This window comes from Perca flavescens, chromosome 7 (genome assembly GCF_004354835.1).
Source record: "Perca flavescens isolate YP-PL-M2 chromosome 7, PFLA_1.0, whole genome shotgun sequence".
Classification (NCBI taxonomy): domain Eukaryota; kingdom Metazoa; phylum Chordata; class Actinopteri; order Perciformes; family Percidae; genus Perca; species Perca flavescens.
The window spans coordinates 25,355,761-25,378,959 of record NC_041337.1 but is presented as its reverse complement, the minus strand read 5'-3'; the positions used below and the strand labels follow the sequence as shown (position 1 = coordinate 25,378,959).

At 39.8% G+C, this 23,199-nt stretch overlaps 1 protein-coding gene across 1 annotated transcript in view; it reads left to right on the top strand.

Moving 5' to 3' along the window:
• celsr3 (cadherin, EGF LAG seven-pass G-type receptor 3) overlaps nt 1-23,199 on the top strand; it is a 114,104-nt gene that overhangs the window by 30,619 nt on the left and 60,286 nt on the right. The window contains exons 7-12 of the mRNA XM_028582617.1: nt 10,380-10,602; nt 15,621-15,736; nt 16,157-16,245; nt 17,095-17,252; nt 20,995-21,158; nt 21,400-21,525. Coding sequence (XP_028438418.1) covers nt 10,380-10,602; nt 15,621-15,736; nt 16,157-16,245; nt 17,095-17,252; nt 20,995-21,158; nt 21,400-21,525 — 876 coding nt within the window. The remainder of the gene's footprint in view (nt 1-10,379; nt 10,603-15,620; nt 15,737-16,156; nt 16,246-17,094; nt 17,253-20,994; nt 21,159-21,399; nt 21,526-23,199) is intronic.

Sequence of the window (23,199 nt, the reverse complement as noted above, 5' to 3'; positions counted from 1 at the left end):
TAATCAATTGGCAATATCCCGATGTAAACGGCAACGCACGGTTAGCGTCTGGACGTACGGACAACATTAAGACGCAATAACTTCTCGGTCACCTTCTTATAAATCTCACTATCTCTGTACTTTCTGCTGTCAACAAAAGACATTATATTCATGGTTTTCACCACACTAATAAAGAAATTGGTTTCCTCCTCGCTCCAAAAGTGTGGTGCTGTGCTGCGTCTCGCCATGTTTACCTCTACTTCTTGTTTACTTCCGGTATACTGCCCGCAGGTTTTCTGCATTGACATATATATATATAACTATATAACTATATTATTATAGTATATAATTATTATTATAACTATTTTTTCTGGCGCATACAAGAAGTTCCTCTACTCAAAATACCAAGATTCCTTGCGAATAGAACATGCGCAGAACACAAATCAATGTTCCTTTTGATGGGGATATGCCGATACCCGTTTACGTGACCAAAATTTCGGGTTAGAAAAGGGGTAACCCAGGTAGCATATTCGGGTTTTTAAAAACGTAAAAACGTTTTTGCCGGTGTTTACATGGCCGTGCGCGACTAATTGACAACAGTGCACCGACATAACACATTGCACACATATTGACATCAAATGCACAGACATAAACATAAACAACGCATATTGCACACATATAAGTGTGTAAACGGGTTGTGGACCAGTCCATAAAGTGCTTGGTGCAGGAGGCACAAGCCAGAGCTCATAGTGCAATGGCGAACTGGGATGTCCCTAGTGCAGTGGGGCATTCCATAGTGCAGAGAGGACAGTCCACAAGTACATAATACCACAGGAAAAAACATGAATACGTTAAGCCATGTTTAAGTGTCGTATAGCTTGGAGGTAGGTGCTATCTCTGAAGTGTGATGTTCTGCTGGTGATGCTTCTCTTCCCTGATGGCAAAAGGGTTAACACCGGTACAGATAGTTCCATGTACTGTAAGTAGTCAGTTTTCTGCTCATGTTCCTGCAACTCATTTTAATTTCATATGTGGCAAACTAGATAGACAAACAGAAAACAAAATAGATAGGAAACCAAAATAATTTCATATTGTAAAAATTTGGAAGACAAAACAATAAGTGATCATGCCTTTAAATTAAAAGTTTCCTCAAAAGTATTGAAACTTTGGTGTTAATACGGCAAACAAATGAGCCCTCCTTTGATATAGTAATCTTTCTCTTACACCAGTATATTGTTGTGCTGCTGTTTCTTAAAATTCTGAACATATTCTCTATAAACCCTGTTGCTTCTTTGTGAATAGAATATGTTGTAATTTCTTTGTCACTCATATCAAAGGTTTGCACATTTGAACTGTTGCTAATTTCTCATTGCCAGACATCTGCCTCCCAAAGTATAATGCATTTAGAATGGGTAAGAAAGCTTTTGTGGTAGTTCAACCAGAAACCAGATATCCTGTTTTTAAACCCCAACCAATTGAATGACTGTCAAGGCAATCAAATTTCATTTCCTGTGAAATCCAACTGCATGTCACACAAAGTAAGATCTAGTGTAAAGGCAGGTTGGGGCTGCTGCTCTTGTTAGTGATGGCTTAGATTATAACTTTTAAGACTTTAAATTACTAACCAATGCTCTTAAACTAGAATTAAATCTCTGACATGTCTGTGAATCAAGTATAGTTTTAGGTAAGTGATAATAGGAAAAACTTATTTTAAATAAGGAATAGTTATCTTCTGCTCCTCTAAGAAATAAACCTCCATTTCAAATGTAGAAGGGAAGATTTAGTCCCACCTCCCGCAGCTACAATGCTGAAGCTGTGCAATATGCACTCTTTTATTCATGAGAATTTAAATATTTCTAACCCTTAAGCGCTCATGTCTTTCAGAAACATCCAAAGCTTGCAGTGCTGATACAAATGTGCAACAGTCGTTAACCCTGAAGACCTCGGTGGTAAAAAGAGACGTTCCCAGTGGACAGACAACCTTAAAGACAGAGATAACAGTAGATAGAAAAAGAGGATATCTGATCGTTTTCACAAACAGAAAGAGCACATACTCAGAAATGATAAAGAGAGGTGCACATTATGTAGATTATAGTAAGATATAATACGAGCGATACTCCTCAGAGAGCCGAGAGATGCAAAGAGAAGATGGGAGACAGGGAGAGAGAAGCATGGATGCAGACTAAATTAGTTTGTGAGAAGATAAAATGGTGAGCGGTGAGTAGAGAGGACATGGGTAGAAATGAAATTGCTTGGTTGTGTTGAGCGAGCTTTATTTTACACCGAGAGACGATGAGAAACAGAACAAGCGAAAGAGACAGAGAAGAAATGCGGTAGGCAGAGGTGAGATTAGTTTTGGATGTGATTGAGCAGATATGCATGTTACACTGAGAAATTTAATCCAGCAGATATGGCGGGAAACACAAACGGAGCAATTTTGCTTTTGGTAGCTGAGACTACTGTATGTGAGGAGAATAATGCTTGGGTATAAGTGAGTTTTAGCCTTTTGAAGAAGGTGTGGACGGTTTCAAAGTTAGGGACAGAAAGGAATGGAAAGACTAGTGAGCAACTGAGAAGGTGAGAGAGCAGAAATTTAGTAGGTTGAGATGATATTAAAGCTGGTCTGTGAGACTGAATTTAATTTGGTTCAGGAAAGACGGATAGAATGAAGAAACAGGGAGACTGAGAGAATGAAGTGAAAGTGAATTAGTTTGTGGGGGATGAATACAGATTAAGAGGAGACTAAATTGTGTTTGGCAAGATAAGTAAAAAGTAAAGATATAGATGAATAAAGAACTGACAAACGGAGGGAATTTGGCTTTATCACCCACAAGGGTGTTGTGAATTTAAAAGTTCCAAAACCACAATCTTACCAAACAGTATGCAAAATAGTTGATTATTCTCCCAGTAGTGCACACCTCGACAGACAGTGATAAAACAAACATACTACTAAACTAATGCCCAATGGCAGAAAGCCATGAAATCAGAGCTAATTATTAATCTAATATGAGCCAATTATGTACTGTGCAATTTACAACTCCCACGTAAAGCCAAGAAAATTGATGTTTTGAAGCTTTATATTCACTATTGGACTAATGTTTTTTTGCAAGACAGAAACAAAAGGTCTTTCACTACAAATTTACATTTTATTTATTTATTTATGTATTTGTTTTTAGACAAATGCAAGTAACCAAAACTGTAAAAAAAAAAAAGTTAAATACAAGTCAATTAAGAATTAAGGACTAAATGGACTAATTAATTAAGCAGCTTTCCATTGATATCATGTATTATATACACACAGGTGGATTCAGAAGTGTCAGTGACTGTCAGTGTGTGTGAGAAAGCATGCAAGGATAAAGTCAAGGAGAATAAATTACTTTTTGGAGAGTGAAGAAAAAAAAAATAGTAAGTGGTGCAAACAGCCAGAGCAATGAGACCGCTCAGTTTTCGGCAACGAGGTTTGGAAAATGGTTTGGAGGAGAAAATAGAGGAAATGGAGACATTTCAATACATAATATACATGATTTGGAAATGTGCACCTTATGTGAAAAAATGCACTGCAGGGGACATGATTTGCTGAGTTGAGTGAGATAAATGCAATAAATGGTTTGAGAGGAAGGAGAGAGAGAACACTAAATTAGTTTTTTGGAGATAAGTTGGTGAGCATGAAGGGAGGGGGGTGGAGATTTTTTTTTTTTTTTGTACCTCAGTGCCACCTGGGGTGTTTATGGGAAATATGCATGTCATGTGAAGAATTAAAAGTGAATGCTGTGGCTGTAATCACAGTGTGCTTGTGTTATTTTGAACACAGTGAATACATGTGCATGAACACGGTCTTCCAAGAGTTACACATACAGTAATTTGAATGTGCATAATATTAGCCTCGTTGTTGCTAGTGGAATCGATAATAGCATACTGTAAGTGTCCTTCAAGATAATAATAGTAGTAGTTCTGATCATGAAAGGTATGATTTTAACTGTTCAGGAGGAGGAATGAAGTGCAGAGAAACTTAGTGTGCCTTGTTTTTCTCGATTACATTGCTTTTATGATTGTTAGGAGCTGAAATTGGGATCAAAATTTGATTAATTGCACAGCCCTGTACAAGTATATGAATAGGGTACAAGTTTATTTAATGGGCCATAAGGAATATTTGCCAACAAATTACAGAACTACAAAAAAATGGGTATGTTCTCCAATATCTTTGTTCCTTCAGACACTTTTGTTTCCTTGGTCTATGCAAAAGTACAATATCCCTTTGCTTACCCTCATAACATTATAAGTGCATGTCAGATTTTTTGTGTGAGTGTTTTCAGACTTTCCTTTACATGAATAAAATCTCCATTTAAATTTACATGCAAAGTGAACATCTGTTTAAGATGAACACTGAATAGGGCAAATTGGACATTCCAAATTTGGAAAAAAAGTTTACCCTTCGATTTAAAGAAATGTGTAGTAGAAAAGGAGGAAGAGAGAGAGCGAGAGAGAGCGAAGGAGTGCAAGGCCAGTGGCAAATGAATTAAAAAGAAAAGGCTGCAGGGTAAATTCTAAATAAATGTAGTAGGTCAGCTCTTAAAGTAAAGTATTGAGTATTTCGAACAGCAAACGGAAAAGCTCTCATAGAATGGCTTGAATTCTGTCAAATTAATCGCTGAACACATTTATTAATATGAAAAGGTCACAGATTCCAATTTCACTAAATAAGGAGATTTCTGACTCATTGCACATCTACATATAACTCAAAATTGGTACAGCCCTTGAAGGCGCTTTTCTTGAGGGGGTGTAAAAAGGAATAAGACCTACAGAGGCAAGACAAGAGGAAGGAGAAGAGGGAAGCAACTAGGAGTGTAGTGGCCTCTAGGGATGTACCATGTGTTTGGGTGGAGGAGGGGGGTGATGGGGTGGGCGGTTGGGGCGGAGCAAACTAAGATGCCGGGGGGGTCGTTGAAGAATACTGGCTTTGATGAATAAAACATCTGCGTGAATTAAAGGGTGGTGTGAATGCATTAAGCCAGGCATAGAGGAGGAAGAGAGGAAGGAAAAAAAAGAAATGCAATGAGATGAACACAGGATGGAAAAGGAAAAGTAAAGCGCGGAGAGTTATACAGTATATAAGCCTGGATGTAAGGTGGAAAGAAAATGGAAAAGGAAGGAAGGAACAAAGAGATAAAGGAGGAGTATGGAGGGAGGAGAGGAAGAAAAATGAAGGGGTGAATGGAAATAGTACTCTGCTTTTAAGCAGTGAAGTGCTAGCAGAAAGAGTTTTTAGACCCAAGTCTTTGTTGGGTGGGTTGCCTGGTGTGTCAGGGCTGTACGTTAACATGTTTTGTGTTGTGCTACAGAGGTTGAAGGTTCTGTAGCACAGGCCACAAAATTTTAGCATGAGAATACAAATATCAAGTAAGTCCATTGTAGTTTCAGACTATTCAAATTCTGTTGGGGTTGAGTTTAAAAAGTAATTTTTCATGACCTTTCAAATGAATATAGTACTGAAAAAATTCAAATACCTTTTTAATTTATTTATTATGAGCAGTGAACACAGGAAGTAGGGGTATTCTGTACTTTTCCAATGTCCCATACTGATGTGGCCTGTCAATACTAGCTCATCATGTGTTAACAGTAAGGGTAATAATCTAATCCAGTTTACACACATATTGCACAGAGCATCATTGATTATCTAATTAGGAAATAGCCTATAAGAATATGTATGCGTCTATGCAAACTTATGAAGACAGTGGAGGAGATAAGGAAGACATGATGAAGGGGTTCCTGTTTCAATCTTGCTGGAGTAAAGACAGACCTTCCTGCTTTCCTGGCGTTCAAGGAGTAAACCCCCACCCTTGCTGAGGAAACAGAGGAAGGACTACACCCAGAGAGAATAAATAGGGACTGTTCAACATTTGCTCATTTGACTTGGGAGGTGTCGGAAACCTCAGTTTTGAAATGTCTGTATTGTCACTGAGCTGCATTTTTTTTTTAACACATCTTTAGCCCGTATTCAGGTGCCGTCTCAGCGGCTCATTCTCACACGTGTAGCTCAAAAGCGGTATTGCACGGGTGCTAATTTCATTCATCACGCAGACCAATTTTTGCGAAGCATGCACAGCGCTGTGTGTATTGTGGATTATGTGTATGTGAGGTCGCCTACACATGATCAGCGGTAAAAACCGCAAGGTAGGGCGTAGAGCATAGTGCAGACACTTCAGAGACAAAGGGCATACAGTACAGGCCAAAAGTTTGGACACACCTTCTCATTCAATGCGTTTCCTTTTTATTTTCATGACTATTTACATTGTAGATTCTCAGTGAAGGCATCAAAACTATGAATGAACACATATGGAATTATGTACTTAACAAAAAAGTGTGAAATAACTGAAAACATGTCTTATATTTTAGATTCTTCAAAGTAGCCACCCAAAGGTGTGTCCAAACTTTTGGCCTGTACTGTATGTCATCACGTATGTATACGTCATCATTGCTTCTGGCTACCTCACATACAGCTGTTCTCTCATTGGTCGAGCTTTGAAAGGTCCGTGGCAACGAGCACCGTGATCGGTGACCATTGCGAGCCGTCCGCCATGCCAAGGCTAGCCCTTCCTCCCCGTTTTTTTATTATTTTTATTTATTTTTTACTGTTTTCTGACTTGAGTGCAGTACACTTATAAACAAACTTACTTGTTACTCTCCACCAGTGGGATGTGTGCATGATGACCTCAAGTGTTGGGTGTGTGCTTCTTTGTTTGACTGTGTCAATACGTTAAGCGGTGTCTTGTGTGTCTGGGTGTGCACATTTCCATTCTGCTAAGTTCATTAAAAGCCGTCTGTGTGTGCATAAAGTGCTTGTGTATGTATGTGTGAGGAATTTTAAAAGTGCTATTGGACACTCACCGTTGGTTTACTAATCGCTTGACCTTTGTGACCTATGTGTGTGTGTGTTTTTCCTATCGCTGCTGATCAGCCTCGGTGAAGTGGACATCTTCACACCGTCTGGGAAAAAGACATGAAAGAATATCGTTGAGTCAGTCTGAGATCACATCTGCTCTGCTTTACTTTCTCTAATTTGTGTGTGTGTGTGTGTGTGTGTGTGTGTGTGTGTGTGTGTGTGTGTGTGTGTGTGTGTGTGTGTGTGTGTGTGTGTGTGTGTGTGTGTGTGTGTGTGTGTGTGTGTGTGTGTGTGTGTGTGTTGTTTTTCTGTCTGTCTTCCCTCGTCAATTTATTTCCTGCAAGTCGGTCAACCTGTGTGCAACTGGGTGTGCATAATGAACCAGCGTGTGTATTTGTAGGTGTGTGTTTAAGTCTCACCACACGCATAATTCATGAGTATTAATGTCTTTTTATTTATTTTAATATTGATGAGGGGGTCTGTACGGATGAATAGGCGCAACAGACAAAGGAAGGGAAATTGAACTGTGTTAGAGTGCATATGTGTGCATGTGTGTGTGTTAGCCTTTTTAATTGGTTCCCTGTTGTGTGCTTTTACATAGAGGTATATGTTTAATGTGAGAGGAGAGAAAGGATGAGCAAAAGCTAAACAAGGACAGACAGATGTAAAATGTCAATATCCTTGGGCTATGTTAGCTTAGCTGGGTGTGTGACCGGGTGTCTTGCTGTGTGAGCGTATGATTGTCAGCCAAAATCGGCAGATGTCAGTTGTCCGGTGGTATGTGGAGAGAGGTGGCGTGGCAAACTGGAATGATGAAGAGAAGGATGGACAAATTAATACACTGTTATAAAGTGAGCGAGTGATGAATAGAGAAATACAGTTTTGGAAAGATGAGCACTTTCTGTTTTGGCAGTTTGTATCCCTGATATGGAGGATGATAGACGGACAGTAATTCAAGCAGTTTATACTTTTTTGATTCTTGTACGAGCTCTAAATGCTTCACCAGTTAATGCAGCGTACCGTGGCGTTCAGTTTGTGTTGTATGTGTCACAGATAGTATCAGAGTGTGAGCTTCCTCCTCAGTGTGTCTTTGTGCGTATGAGTTGTGTATTTGTTTGTGTGGTCATGACTTTCCCTCAGGTGTCTGTTTGTGTGGGGCTGTGTTTTGGCTGTGTGTGAGAGATTGTCTGTGTCCATGTCTTGTGTATGTCCGATAATATTTTTGTCCTAACAGTCATGAGCAAACGTGAAGCCCTCTATTGACTTACAACAGAAGGTGTGTGTGTGTGTGTGTGTGTGTGTGTGTGTGTGTGTGTGTGTGTGTGTGTGTGTGTGTGTGTGTGTGTGTGTGTGTGTGTGTGTGTGTGTGTGTGTGTGTGTGTGTGTGTGTGTGTGTGTGTGTGTGTGTGTGTGTGTGTGTGTGTGTGTGTGAAGATGCAAGACCCTGCCAGTGGGTACTCTGGCATCTGAAAGCAGTAGAAACAAAGTGCCAACAGAGACAGCTACATAATAAAACTGGACAGCCTCGAGGGCAGGGTTAATGATGTGTGTGTTTGAGAGAGAGAGACAAGAAGAAGGTTAATATGAGAGAAAGATAAAATGTGTGTTTGTTTGAGAAAGAAAGATATCTGTATTGCATAAATTAATGTGTACACATTTTGGTTTGTTTATTTTTTTATTTTATTATGTGTGTGTGTGTGTGTGCGTGTCTGTGCCGTCAGCAGGTTCTAAAACGGGTCCTGAAGGAGCCATCTGTCTAAGGCTAGTTTCAAACCCTGCCTGCTCTGTCTATACGGAGGGCTGTTGTTGTGTGCAGCTGCTAAATGTCAGACAGTGTGTGTGTCCAATGATGCTCAAGGAAAGGTGAAAACCAAAAAGAACGAGTGAACCTTTACTCCTACGTACCTTTTTTATGTGAGTGATTGTGTATATATGTGTGTATGTATGAGCTTGTGTGTGCTGTGTGGGTGTTTCTGCCTCTCGAGACACAGACTGGCGCTTGTTTGACTGGCAGCCAAATCTGTGTTTATTCTCGTCTATGGATTTGTTTGTGGGGTTTTTTTCAGAATCACAGCTGGCAGGAAAATACTTTTTTTTTTTTCCTGTTCTCCTGCATACATATACTTCCAAATACTGTACATTGAGTATTTTATCGTGGTCAACTCTAATTGTGTTATAGTTTGTATTCTGTGTTCATTTCAAGCATTGTAAAGGTTAGTCCTTTATACACAACAGTTGCTCTTACTCCTGCTCCTCAAGAATCAGCACCCTGCTGCTTCCACCGTTTAATCAAGTAGTAATTTACATCTAAAGCGTCTGGTGAATGTAGTTCACTGCCTGAAGAAAAACCAGCAGCACTCTGTTGAGCCGTTGACATGGAAAAAGAACCACAGCTCTATAGATTGGTGCAATTTCAAGACCCTCACGTTAAGTACCCTTCTTCAAAACCAGAAGACTCTCAAGTCACATAACACAACCTTTGCTGAGCGTATTGAATAACCTATTGCATTACCAAATGTATAACTTCCATTTCAAAATAACTGAAATAACAAAGCTCTGTTTTTTTTATTTTAGGTTGGGTAGAATGACTCTATCATTTGTTTGTTTGTTTGCTGCTTCCATGGCTGAACTACAGCTGTAGCGCGCTGGGTTTGCGTTTTTACGGGTATATCTGGCGACCCGGCCCGGCTGTCAAAATGGGCAGTTGATACCAACACAAACCAAAACACAAACAGACATTCCGTCACGGAACGCAAAATACTGGCTTAAGCATTGTTGTCAGAAAACATAGTATTTCAACTTAGCATGTTTCCTTAATATCTGATGACACATGGTGGTCATTTTTTTCATTAAATACAGTAAATATATTACATATTGCACCTGTAAGAAGATAATTTGAACACTCCTAAAGGTTTGTATTATTACACATTAAATTATAACTATAATAATTTTAGTTATAATATACCCTAATGAACAAAACATTAAAATCATGACAATATTTAAGCTCAATCATAATTCAAATTCAGCATTTTCACCTCAGTAACTTGACTTGAATGTAAAGTAAAGCACCTGTGGGTTTGAACAATGCTTGATTGCACAGCATGTGTTCGTTGTGATGGACTTGCCAATGAGCGCAGGGAAGTCAGAGTTTATGAATATATATTTCCTGAGGTCTCAGCTGAACAAGCACCAAAATGGCAAAACTGTCCACATACCTTTTTTATTTTACTTTAATCCTTTTAATTTGATACGGAATAGGATGCTGGAAATGTTATATCCATATGTGTCTCTTTACGCTAATCTTTTGGTGGATATTTCTATGTACAGTACAGATTATCCTAAAACTGTAAATTTAATGAAATTATGTGATTTTTATTCTATATTATTATTGAATTCTTTGTAAAGATAAGACTCGACCAGTGACCGTAATTTTTTTTTTGTGACAGTGTTTGTTGCAACTCCCACAGAGGTTCAACAACACAGGTTGCAATAATAAATTATTTTCATCTTTAATCCCCAGGTGACCGGTGTGAGTTTGACCGGCGGCAGGGCAGATGTGTGCCAGGTGTGTGTCGTAATGGAGGGACGTGTCGGGAGCTCTCAGGTGGTGGTTTCCGCTGTGAGTGTCCTGCCGGAGGCTATGAGCATCCATACTGCACAGTCACTGCCCGGTCCTTCCCACCAAAGTCCTTCGCCATGTTCCGGGGCCTCAGACAGAGATTTCACCTGTCCATCTCGTTAACGTGAGTGGATTGAGTAAATTGGAAATGTTTTATCTTTTTTTTTTTTTTTTTTGTCTTGTCTTGGCTTTACTTCTCTAAATTTCTATATTTGACAATTCAAATTTCATTTTTTGTTTCAACTTTTGCGATCTTCCTTCCTTCCTTCCTTTCAGCTTTCATCTCTCTTCATCCATTCGCACTCAGACAGAGATCCATAACCACTCCTTTTGATTCTCAGTTCTCTTCCTCTCTCTCCTCTTTGCTTTAATCTATATATTTCATCTCCATCTCCGAGATCGATCCTATTATTCATGTTTCTCTCTCTGCTGCGTCCACTTCCCTCTCCAGTGAGAAGTGCAGTTTCTCCTCTTTCATCTGTCAATTTACTGGGTTCAGTAACATCTCCTTTGCGTTCTCTCTTTCCACTCTCTTCTTATCTTACACCTTATCACCCCTGTGTTCTCCTCTTTCAGTCTTTTCTGTTTCAGCAAAGGTAAATGCTGCATTTCTGGTGACCCTATGCTCTCTCTGTGGAGAAAACCAATCTCACAGTTACCAATTTAGACTAGAAATAGAAATAGAATTTAATGTTTTCTTTAAAAAAACATAATTGAAGAAGTGGATTTGTACAGCTTTAGTGGTGAAAACCGGGCTTGCTCTCAGACCTTTTGCCAGGGCTTTTATGCTTCTTGGAACATTTGAACTGAAGTTATGAGTTTATAAATCTCTCAAATTATTATCATAAAGAGTATTGACCTACGTGCAACATGTAGAGACACGTGAGTGAGGTCAGTTTTGCATGTCTTTTGAACTTTGCTTGGTGCACTACCTAGCCATAGACTCTATGCTTGTTTTGTTTATTTTGTCAGATGTAACAATATGCTACTGCAGAAGTCAGTGATCATCTCCTTACTTGAGGTCCTTTGTCTTTGTCTTGCTCGCCCAACACCAGCGTTTCCCTGTTGCTGCTTCGCCTCTTGACATCCGAGTGCTCGTTTATGGGAGATCTGAAGTGGTCCTTAACAGTGGCCAGGCAGGGTTATGGGATGGTTGCCATGGGTGATGTCGTCTAATGATAGTTGCTAAGGGGACGTTGCCCATGGAGTAGTTGCTAGGCTGATGTGGACACCGTGGAGTGGTTGCTATGAGGCATTGTGGTCATGGTATTCTTACCAAACAAGGCTCTGTGCATTGCTGGTGCGTAATGGCTGAGTTATTTTATTGATTTGTGACCACCAGGCAGAAATGGTATTGTGGTAGAATTTCTTCCCTGGAAGACTCCAATGGGGCCAAGTGTTGGCAGCAATGGTGGCAGTTAAGTTAATATCCAAAGTGAGAAAAGTAAGTGATGTTCTTTCCCTTCAACAACTAAGGTGCCCTTAGAAAGACGGGGCTGGTGGGGAACAGGTACTGTGTGGTCTTTTTCAGCACTGCCCTGCTCGACATTCAGTCAAACACATTCACATCTGGGAGCTTCAGCCCAGGATACAGGATCAACTGTAACTTCATTGCCTTGCTCTAGGGCAGAACATTAGTACATTTTGCAGTATAAGACATCGTATTGCTATTGTTGCTGGCAAAGTTATATTCAGGTTATCTGATGGTGACTAATTCAGTAGTGTCCAACTCTACACTGACCAACAGCCTTCTTCCCCTGACGTCAGTGTTTTATTTAGCATCCTGTTTGCTGCCAGCAACACTCCTTGCCCTGATTTTGACATCAGGGCCAAACAGGACTTAATCATGATTCATGTCACTCACTTTCTCCCACAGCATTTTATTTCTCCACTGCAAAAAAATCTTTTTTCATCCGAAAGCTGCTTTAGACATTTTTGTAACTCTACCTCAGAAAATATGATGGATAATATGGCTCTCTTGTATAGGGCTGTGACAGTATAGATATGTCCTTACTGCAAAATTGTAATGTATGCAAATCATGTGGGAAGAATTTTGTATGAGAGTGCTGCAGCTACGTTTGAAGTTGTTAGTAGTTGCTGAGCTCAAAGAATTGCATGTATGATATGCCTTCATGAGGTTTATTGCTTTGAAAAAAACAGTCATCTTATAGTAAATATACTGTATTTGTAAGCATGTATACAATAAGCATGCTTCTTTGCCATTATTTATGCCTTCATCCTTTCTGCATCTTCGCTTCACTGACTCCACTCACAGTCTCCATTTACTTTGGCAAAGATTAGGTTACACTATTTTTCAACTATTTCTGGTGGCTTGAAAAATGAAAAGATTACATCTGCATACTACAAGATAGGATGCCACGGTGCGGTTTGAGCTACAGCAGAGCCATGCAAACAAGACACCGGTATTAAACAACTATGGGTTTATTTCAGACAATGGCAACATTCTCGGATAACAGAGGTATAAAGTTGTCATGCTAGAAATGGTGATGACCTGCTCTTGTTTACAGTACATTTCCTAACACTGCTGTATTGCAGTAACACATCTAATGTTACAGTCACATTGATCTCTAGTGGATGTTTAAGCCAAGGATATCAAATGCAGATAATAAGTAGGGCTGGGCGATATGGACCAAAAGTCATATCCCGATATATTTTGGCTGAATATCGATATACGATATATATCCCGATATTTTTTTCCGCAAAGTGAGAGCAAATGTTCAGTCAAAGCCAAAATCAAATATGACATGTCACAAGTAGTTTCATAGAAACAGTTGCAAAATCAAATAAATAATAAACCATGATTAAATGCTCAGCTGTTCAAATAATAAAATGTAAACCTAAATACTGTATAACAGGAGTACCTTTTTTGAAATCAAAGCTCCATATTTGTGATTCGTTCCAAAGGTCAATTAAGCTTTTGATATTAATATAATCTACTTTGTTCAAAATGTAATGCCTCATGCCTGTAAGCCTAGGTTTATAGTCCCATTCTTCCACTCGATACTGCTTCCACTTAAGTAAACTAAAAGATGAACTATCGACTACAAAACAAAGAAACCAATTAATGTGTTAATACAAAGAATATTTATTATGATCGGTTCACAGATCTGAGTCCAAACGTAAACTTCACCCTTCTGAACTAAGAGTTTCTGCTTCAAGGTGAAGTTTAAAACAGACTGAAATGTCCAGGCTCATTCCTCCACTATTTATTTCTGTATGTATTTATGCGTTACATGTCATTTTAACGGGCACTGAGCTCCAGATCCTGCAGCCGCAGACGGTCTCTGCTGCCCCGCTGTAGCTTCTCTCCGTCCGCCTGCCGCCGGCAAACTTAGTGGAACTTTCCGCCGATATCGACATACAGGTCGTCCTGGACTGCGTGTAAGATCCTACCGATCACCACTCTGTCTTTGGCTGGTCCGATTTGGATCAGCGGGGACCGGCGCAGCAGCGAGGCAAAGCTGTGTTTTTCCCGGGGGAAGAGACGCTGCGGCCGGCCACGGAGCTCTCCGCCTCCCGCTGCCGCCGGAGCTCAGATTGCTGGTCGAGGCGGCATACATAATCATAAAACACATTGTCACCTGTTAAATGTTATTCATTGCTGTTTGTTCTTTTCATTTCCTCTATCGAACATAATTAAACAGTACAAAAGTCCGGCATCTTTAGCGTTGATCGGAATGCTTCGGACCCCTGTTCCAAGATGGCGGCGGTTTTGACGTATGTTTAGAACCTCAAGGCGACATCTGTGTATATATCTATGGGAGTAAGGATCACATTTGAACTATATCGATATATGCGATATGGTCTAATTCCATATCTCATTTAAAAATATATCGATATATTTTTTATATCGATATATCGCCCAGCCCTAATAATAAGTAAGAATAAGTAGGAATTTTGTTTTTCAAGGACTTGAGTTCAAGCCACCAGTTCATAAACCAATAAGTAAGACATTTATTTTCAACAAAAATGTAAGACTAAATGAATGCATTTTTTGAAGTGGACATTTTTTGCAGTGGACATCTTTCTGCATCTTGTTGCCAGGAGGGAAGATTTGTCATCTGTGCTTTAGTATGAAAAAAAACTAACAGTTCTTTTGATCAGGGTGGGTTTACATGCAGCCTTGGACTCAGCACGTCCCCTGGCCTTGCTATGCAAAGTAGACTATTGTATGACTCTGAGCAGCTGGAGGGAGTGAATGTCTGAAGCTATATGGTTTAAAACTGTAGTACAGTTTGACTACCTTTTGTTCCTCCATACTAAGCATATGAGGAGGTTTGCAGGATTTGTTCTTGTTTTGCGATGTGAAATTAGGTATTGTGTGGGTCACTGTTAGCCTCGTGAGACCGTCCTGATCTCGCGAGCTCCAGTTTTCCACTCGCAGATCAGTCTGGCATCTTGAGGCAGAGAAAATTTGGAGCAGTTAGCCAAACGACCGGGCCAATCAGCGTTGGTTTTGAGGTGGGTTAGGTGGTGACAGACCGATGGTTTATCCAATCAGCTAACCAGTATTATCAGCCAGCGGTAGCCCTAATTCTGTTAGCCGCTCGCTAATGCTTTTTTTCTCTTGGATCCTTCTTTTGGAATATGGTCCGGGAACCTGAAATGGTGTCTTTTATTCCTAAATTCTCGTTACACAAATGGCAAATATCCTTTACCGACATGTTGCTTGCATGCTGAGCTTACGAGCTATGCTTTGCCTGCAGCAGCAGGGGCGGGCTTGTGGTTGTATTTTCATACGCTTCGTGGATCTGATTGGTTGATTTGGCCCGTCTATCACCAACATAGGTGATAGACAGATGGTTCATCCAATCAAATAACCAGTATTCCGCCCCTTCCCAAAAGTTCTCCAATGGAAAGTTCCCAGATGGATATGCCGAGCAAATGCGAAGCAATCCATCTGGCGGAGTCAGGTTAGGTCACTGTATCAGGATCAAATGTTGTATTAACCAATACATGTATAAATCTGGCATACAGTTTTATTTGATTAATTTGTATTGTATATTTTCAGGATATAAACATATATAATCCTCATATTATTTAAAAAACGTATTGTGTGTGTGTGTGTGTGTGTGTGTGTGTGTGTGTGTGTGTGTGTGTGTGTGTGTGTGCATTTTCTAGTTTTGCCACTCTGGAGAACAGTGGTCTTCTCTTCTATAATGGACGCTTCAATGAGAAACACGACTTCATCGCCTTGGAGATCCAAGAAGGACAAGTTGTGCTCAAATATTCCACAGGTACGATATATTTTTATGTGTGATTGGGCTTCTGTGTTCTAGTATTTCTCCATTTAAGGACCATATATTCCCACGGAGAAAACAAAGATGTGCTTTTGTTCTCAATGGTTGTGTATCATTTCTATATAGGCCTTTTGTAGGTGTATCATTGGAATCTGGATTATTTTAGGATACTTATTACAATTAAACATGTAGTGGAAGGGTTTAGACAACATCCGTGTTCAGACAAGCATTAAACTGCAGACAAAGTCAAATTTTCTGCTATGACGATATAAATTCCACTATCCATCACATTGATGTGAGGTCTTTTTGTTTAGTTTCCACACTGCAGATATGAAGAAACCAAGTTTTTGAGTACTTATGTTAGAAAATGTTAATTTAGATTAGATTGTAAATTAGACTTCACCTGTCTGCCTGCAGGTGAATCGTCCACTCAAGTGAGTCCCTTCCTGCCTGGCGGTGTGAGCGATGGCAACTGGCATACTGTTCACATCCATTACTACAACAAGGTAGGTTTACATCTTGATTTGTTTGTGTCGTAGACCGTTTTGAGTTGTGTTTGTGATGTCAGTTATTCTTTGAATTTTTACATTTTACTTGGGGTTATTTGTACTGAACTTCTAATGCGTCGGCAGAATAGTTTCTCAGCCTTCATGCCTGCAAAGCACTTTTGGAAATGAGATGAAGTGTTTGTGTGTGCATACTGTTGTGTGGGCGTTTGCTACTACGTTTGTTACCATTTCATTCATGCATATTTGCCGCACATCTCCTTTAATTTTCATCACGTTCCTTAATTTTCCTCAGCCAGCTACACGCTATGTGAGTATGGGTGTGTGTCGGGATGCACATACATTTCCTTATTTCTTTGTTTCTCTTTCTTTCTGTTTTTCCTTTCTTTCACCAGCAGACAGTACGTGTAGAGTGAGAGTGTTGTCTATCTACTTCTACTCCATTATTTTTCTACCCATATGCAGTGTCTGTTGTTTCGTGTCTTACTAACTCAAATTTTCCCCTTTTCTTTCTAACATGATGTACAGTAGCAGTGAAGTTACTGAATGTAGTCTGTGTTGAAACTGTATGACTGTAGTGATATGAACTCTAGATTTAGTAAATGCAGTTGTTCTTGCATGTTGCCCAGTGTCATGGTGTTTCTTGGATTTTGTTCCTTGGGACTCCGTTTTCAATCGTGTGTGTGTGTGTGTGTGTGTGTGTGTGTGTGTGTGTGTGTGTGTGTGTGTGTGTGTGTGTGTGTGTGTGTGTGTGTGTGTGTGTGTGTGTGTGTGTGTGTGTGTGTGTGTGTGTGTGTGTGTGTGTGTGTGTGTGTGTGTGTGTGTGTGTGTGTGTGTGTGTGTTTTCAGCCCAAACGCAGTATGAGCGGTGAGGCCCAGGGTCCGTCAGATGAGAAGATTGCTGTGGTGAGCGTTGACGACTGTGATACAGCATTGTCGCTTCGCTTCGGTACACAGCTCGGAAATTACAGCTGCGCTGCGCAGGGAAAACAGGCCAGCAGCAAGAAGTGAGTTTATCTTTTTTTCAGCTCTCCATCTTTTGTGTCTGTATTTATAACTTGGTTTTCTTTAAAATTGGTGACTTGGAGGCTCCACACATCTGAAAAATGACCCCAACAATAAGGACATGTCTCTAAAATTACAACAATTCATCTTGTCCTAAAATAATATAATTACAGTTGCAGTCAGAGTACTGTTGCCCACATATCTTGGGAATGTCAAACGTCAAATATGACCTGCAGCATGAACAAACTGTAGATGCTGGAATATGCGCAAGAGTGAACCAGGGTCTAACAAAAAAACAAAACATCTTAAAAAAACTACAGATTTTACTTCATGTCAATTAAATGAATACCATTCTGCATTGGTCATATTACCTGTTTATTAAGAAAATAAAGTTCCATTAACAAAATATAGCTAATAATACTACTAGGCCACACATGATTTAAACTGTAAAATGCCTTTTGTTACCTGCCACTTTTACCTTTTTATGGTCACAGCAGTTAAAAGCAGTTGTTAGTAGTTTAAGACAGAATTATTATTATTATGTAACATTTTACATGCATACATACTTCCTGCATAATGACTATTAGAACATTACCTACCAATACTTAAACAATTGGAAGAAGGCACCAAAGGCAGTATTATACTGTTACTCATTGGCCCTGGCACAATGTAATTGTAACACAATATTGTATGTCATTGCTATGATAGCACAGTTTCATGTGGAATCCATCATGTAATTAATTCCATAGTTTCATGTCTGACATTTATGAAATAACAATGATTCAACAAAAGCTTAGTGAACAATTGTATTCAGCTAAATTCCTCCATAAATCTGTCTTACCTCCAGTGCAGCAACTGAAAGACTCTGACTAGGCATTGACCCTGAGCTGTGGGGGCTTAACAGATATTCAAAGGCAGTTTTCACAAAGGACAAAAAACACTAAACACTAACACTAAAGCTGGTCAGTGTGTGTAGCCGCTCACCATATGTAGGTTGCTAGATTACATTTATTATTAAAAGGTAAACCGTATTGAGAAATTAGTGGTAGCATTGATGAGAATGCTTGTCAGCCAATCATGATTTAGTGTCATTATAGTTTATTAATGGTCCATTTACTGCTTTTAGAAATTACTCAATTTATTGAAAAAAGGTAAAATTACTTTTTAGAGGCACATTTGTATGCACTCAATCTTATATTTTCCTAACTATGTATCATTATTTATGATGTGTTATTTATTTCCTCTTTCTTCGGAGGGATGTTTTCAGCAACTCTCAATGTTGATCTCACGATTAGCTCTTTTACCATTAACCATTTTGATTTGTTTTATTGCCCCAGGTCTCCAAGATGCCACGTACAATGCATGTTAATATGGAACAGAGAGAATGATCTGATCAAATGTTCGTGTCTATGTTCACTTAATGGACCAATCTCCAAAAAACTAGTTTTGAGATTAGTATCTCATCTTCACAGATTCAGAAGATCCCTATTTCAGCATGGTTTTAACAGGCTTCTAAGCTGAACACATTTTTAAAATGAGAAGTAGGTGTAACAATCAATTGAATGCAGCTCCAACCAGTCTAATCAGTGAAACTCTTGCTAAAACTTTGACTGAGACTGTTGCTGTTTTGTCAGATCAGGGTGATGAGTAGCCTCATGAGACCATCCTGATCTTGCGAGCTCCAGTTTTCCACTCGCAGATCAGTCTGGCAACTCGAGATGGAGAAAATTAGTAGCCCAAACGACCGACCAATCAGCGTTGGTTTTGAGGCGGGTTTAGGTGTGATGCAATGAGAAGCGACTGTTCAGTCTAAACAACATGGCAGCTTCCACGGATGAGATGAGTGTAGCTATCGCGCAAGTTTTATCCAAATTAGAAAGTATTCCTTCGTTGAAAGAAGAGCAAAAAATGGGCTTTTCTTGGAGGAAAAGATGTTTTTGCTCTTCTCCCGACTGGTTTCGGCAAGAGTTTGATCTGATTGGTTGATTTGGCCCGTCTATATAATATTATTATATTATTATATATGTTTTATCCAATCAGCTAACCAGTATTTTCGCCCCTTCCCAAAAGTTCTCCAAAGGAAAGTTCCCAGATGGATATGCCGAGCAAATGCGAAGCAATCCATCTGGCGGAGTCAGGTTAGGTGATGAGGTGACTATAGGAGAAACTAATGGGGACCTAATGAGGCACGACTTTTTGTCTTATTCATGCCCCTTCATGTCTGTGTGTATCTCTCTGATGTTCTTGTTACTCGTCAGCTCATTCTGCCTGGTGTTAATGTTCATTCCTTGTCATTGCTCTCTTCTTGTCTCTCCCATTCATTCTCTTATGTGCGACCAAAACATTCAAATTGACAGTTTTAAATCCACTATGTTGCTTTTAAGTGTCTGTTCTGTTTGATTTTGTCAAAGTTTTGTTGTTTACTTGTGGTGTGTGTCTACCAAACTAAATCTCTACATGTACGCATAACACACACATACACGTATTCCCACATTGCACTCAAAAAGCAGCCTGTCATAGTGTTGATGTCTGGCCTTGCTGCTGTAAGCTGTAATCACGTTTGCTGTGTTCTGTCAGCCCTAAGTGAGGCTGAGAGAAGACAGATCAAAGAGGAAGGCCAAAGCCTAACGCTTCAACATGCTTCCTCTGTTCCTTCTCCATTTCTCAGTTAACAGCTCGCCCTCCTCTTACTCTGTCTCGACATCCTCTTCTAATGACACACTCGCACTGTTGAAATTTGCTCCAACTCGCACTAAATCTCTTGTTTGTTCGACTCCGCTGCCTTTTGTCTCTCTAGGTTCCTTCAGTATTCATATTCCACAGGCATTTATTGGCTCGGCACGTGTCATGTGTCGCCAAAGAAAGCCTAAAAGAAAAACCCCAATTCACCATTGGAGGGGAAAAAAAAGATAATGCTCTCAAAATGACAACACAACTGTTTCTGTCTCTTTGTTGTGGTTTTTTCGCTCATGCAGTCCCATAACTGTTAATTTGTTGTCCCCTACATCGTCCTCCTCACATTACCCCTGTGTCTTTCTCTCCACCCATCTTGCATCTGTCTTGTCATCCGCCTTTAAGCTTGCTCTCTCTTGATATTTGCTGTAACTCACACTTAAGCTCTTGTTTGTTCATCTGCCTCCCCGGCTGTCTCCACATCCCCCTTTTGTCGTTGCTGTTTTTCGTCTTCTTTTTATGCCTGCGAATTTGCTATTTGTTGACGTCCCCTAACATCTACCTCCTTTGCTGGCTCCTATCTCCTTTCTTCCTCTGCCTTGTCATCCACCTTTACATTTTCTCTCCTGATATTTGCGGTAACAAATATTTAATCTTCTGATTGTTCACTGTCTTTCTTTTTTTCTCATCTTTACAATTTCTCTCGTCCACTGCTGTTTCTACTTTTACCCTCAACAACATCATTGTCATCTCATTTCTCCTCAACATCAACTGTTATTCTCTAAATCTGGTTCCTTTTGACATTTACCTCTGACGACCTATTTAATCTCTGGGTTTGTTTAATCCCTTTGCCTCTCTCATACCCTCTTTTCATGTTTTCCTGCATCCCTCTCCTTTGTCCTCTCCTCCATCCTTGAGGGATAACAATACTGCTACTACTACTACTACTACTAATAATAATAATAATAATAATAATAATAATAATAATAATAATAATAATCATTCATTCATTATTCCCCTTTCATCTCCACCTGATTTACTCCTGTTCCTCTTTATCCATTCCTCTCTCAGGTCTCTGGACCTGACTGGTCCGTTGTTTCTGGGCGGAGTTCCCAATGTACCAGGCAACTTCCCGTTTGGCACCAGGGAGTTTATCGGCTGTATGAAGGAGCTGCACATTGACAACAAGCCCCTGGACTTGGCTGGGTTTATTGCTAACAATGAAACGCTACCCGGTCAGTACCACTAACCATACCCCCCTTAAAAAATCACGACACTTTCATGATGTCCACAAATGGCCGTTTGGATCTTGAGATCCTACAGTGCAATTGGAAAAGTTGACCTCTAAATATGCACATTGGTAACTGAATACTCTTTTGCTGAAAATGTGAGGCATTACCATCATGACACATACATTATGGTGATACATTTTTGGGAACTTGATCGGTGATGTAATGTGTCTCTTGCTTCTTATAGGCTGCAGTGCCAAGCTTCCCTTCTGTAAGTCCAACCCCTGTCAGAACGGAGGAACCTGCAGTGTGAGCTGGGAGACTTTCTCCTGCGACTGTCCCCTAGGGTACGGAGGAAAGGACTGCAGCCACGGTGAGAGGCTTTATGAGTTTATTTTCATCCTAGTGTCCAACATGTTGCATTTTCAACGAATGGCAACCTTTAGCATTGTCATATGAATTGTGCCACTTTGGTATAATTCCTAAATAAAGAAATATTATAAATATCCGTAACAAGTTACACCATGGCTGAGATAATTGGCAGTTTCTGTCTGACACTTGTCAGCAGTAATTATACTAATGCCACATTAATTTGTGAATGAATAACTGAAGTTAAAATACGGTAATGTAACAACTTTAAACCTCTATTGTTCTTTGTTTATTTACACTTGAATGACAGAAATGTAACCTGTTTTAATAGGCTGCTTCACACTTTAATACTTAGATTCAGAAGTGCTCTGTCATTCATTCATTCATTTGGGTTAATGCCTCAGTTTGCACTTTTTCCCTCTGTTCCAGTATTTATTCCTCATTTTGTGATGAGCTATCACACCTGTAGGCTTTTAGAGTTTATGAGCAAAATGAGTATATAAGTGGAATGTATGTTCATGGATTGATGGTTGAGTGAGTGTCAAACTCTGAAGGTATTGAAAAAAACTAGGTGAAATGGATGATTCCCTTTTAATTCTGAATATTTACTGATAACTGAGGCACAACACACTGAGACTAATAGTATCATGAATAGTTACTACACTTAGCATGTGGGCTAGTTGTTACACTCTGGATATCAGACTTTATTTCCTGTATATACTGTAATTGGACCTAGATAAACCCTGTGTGTTTCCCCACACATAGGTGGACCTTCTGTAGCCCAGGTGGACTCAGTTATATTTACTGTTCTTGATAGTGAGCTCAGACAATTAACCCTTAGAGGAAATCATGTAGCAAAAGGCTCTTGGGATGAAATTAAGTTGTATTTTTGTAATTTTAAAGATCTTAAATGTTCACAAGTTATGAAACTTATTTTGTGCCTGTCAGGAAAAGAAACACTATCCTTACAATCAGCAGATTGAAAACAGCATGTAATTAAACTAGGGCTGTCAATCGATTAAAATATTTAATCGTGATTAATAGTTAACGCGATTAATCGCAATTTAATCACACATTTTTTTATCTGCTCTAAATGTATATTTTTTAAGTTTTTAAAGGTCCCATGGCATGAAAATTTCACTTAATGAGTTTTTTTTAACATTAATATGAATTCCACTAGCCTGCCTATGGTCCCCCAGTGGCTAGAAATGGCGATAGGTGTAAACCGAGCCCTGGGTATCCTGTTCTGCCTTTGAAAAATGAAAGCTCAGATGGGCCAATCTGGAATCTTCTCCTTATGTTGTCATAACGGGAAAGGCCCACAGCTGCCCAGAGAATTTGGCCCGCCCATAAGGAAATAGAGTTACAACCGTGGCCGCAAGCTGGTCAAGGCCACACCCCCACCCTCCATCTTGCCCCGCCTCTCACCTCCTCAATAGCATTTAAAGCTACAGACTGGCTCGTAGTGGCTGTAATTCTGCACCAAGGCTGTCCATGCTTACACAAGGTAACGTAACCCGATTTGAACAGGTCCTATCGCCTGACCAATCGGCTATCCTAACCTTAACCACTCAAGGTCAATGCCTAACCCCAGCCAATCAAGCCCTGCCACCGTCTTCCTCTTGGCGTGCTCGGGGTAAAAATGAATTCAATCCCGGAACAGGGACATCTTGAGGCT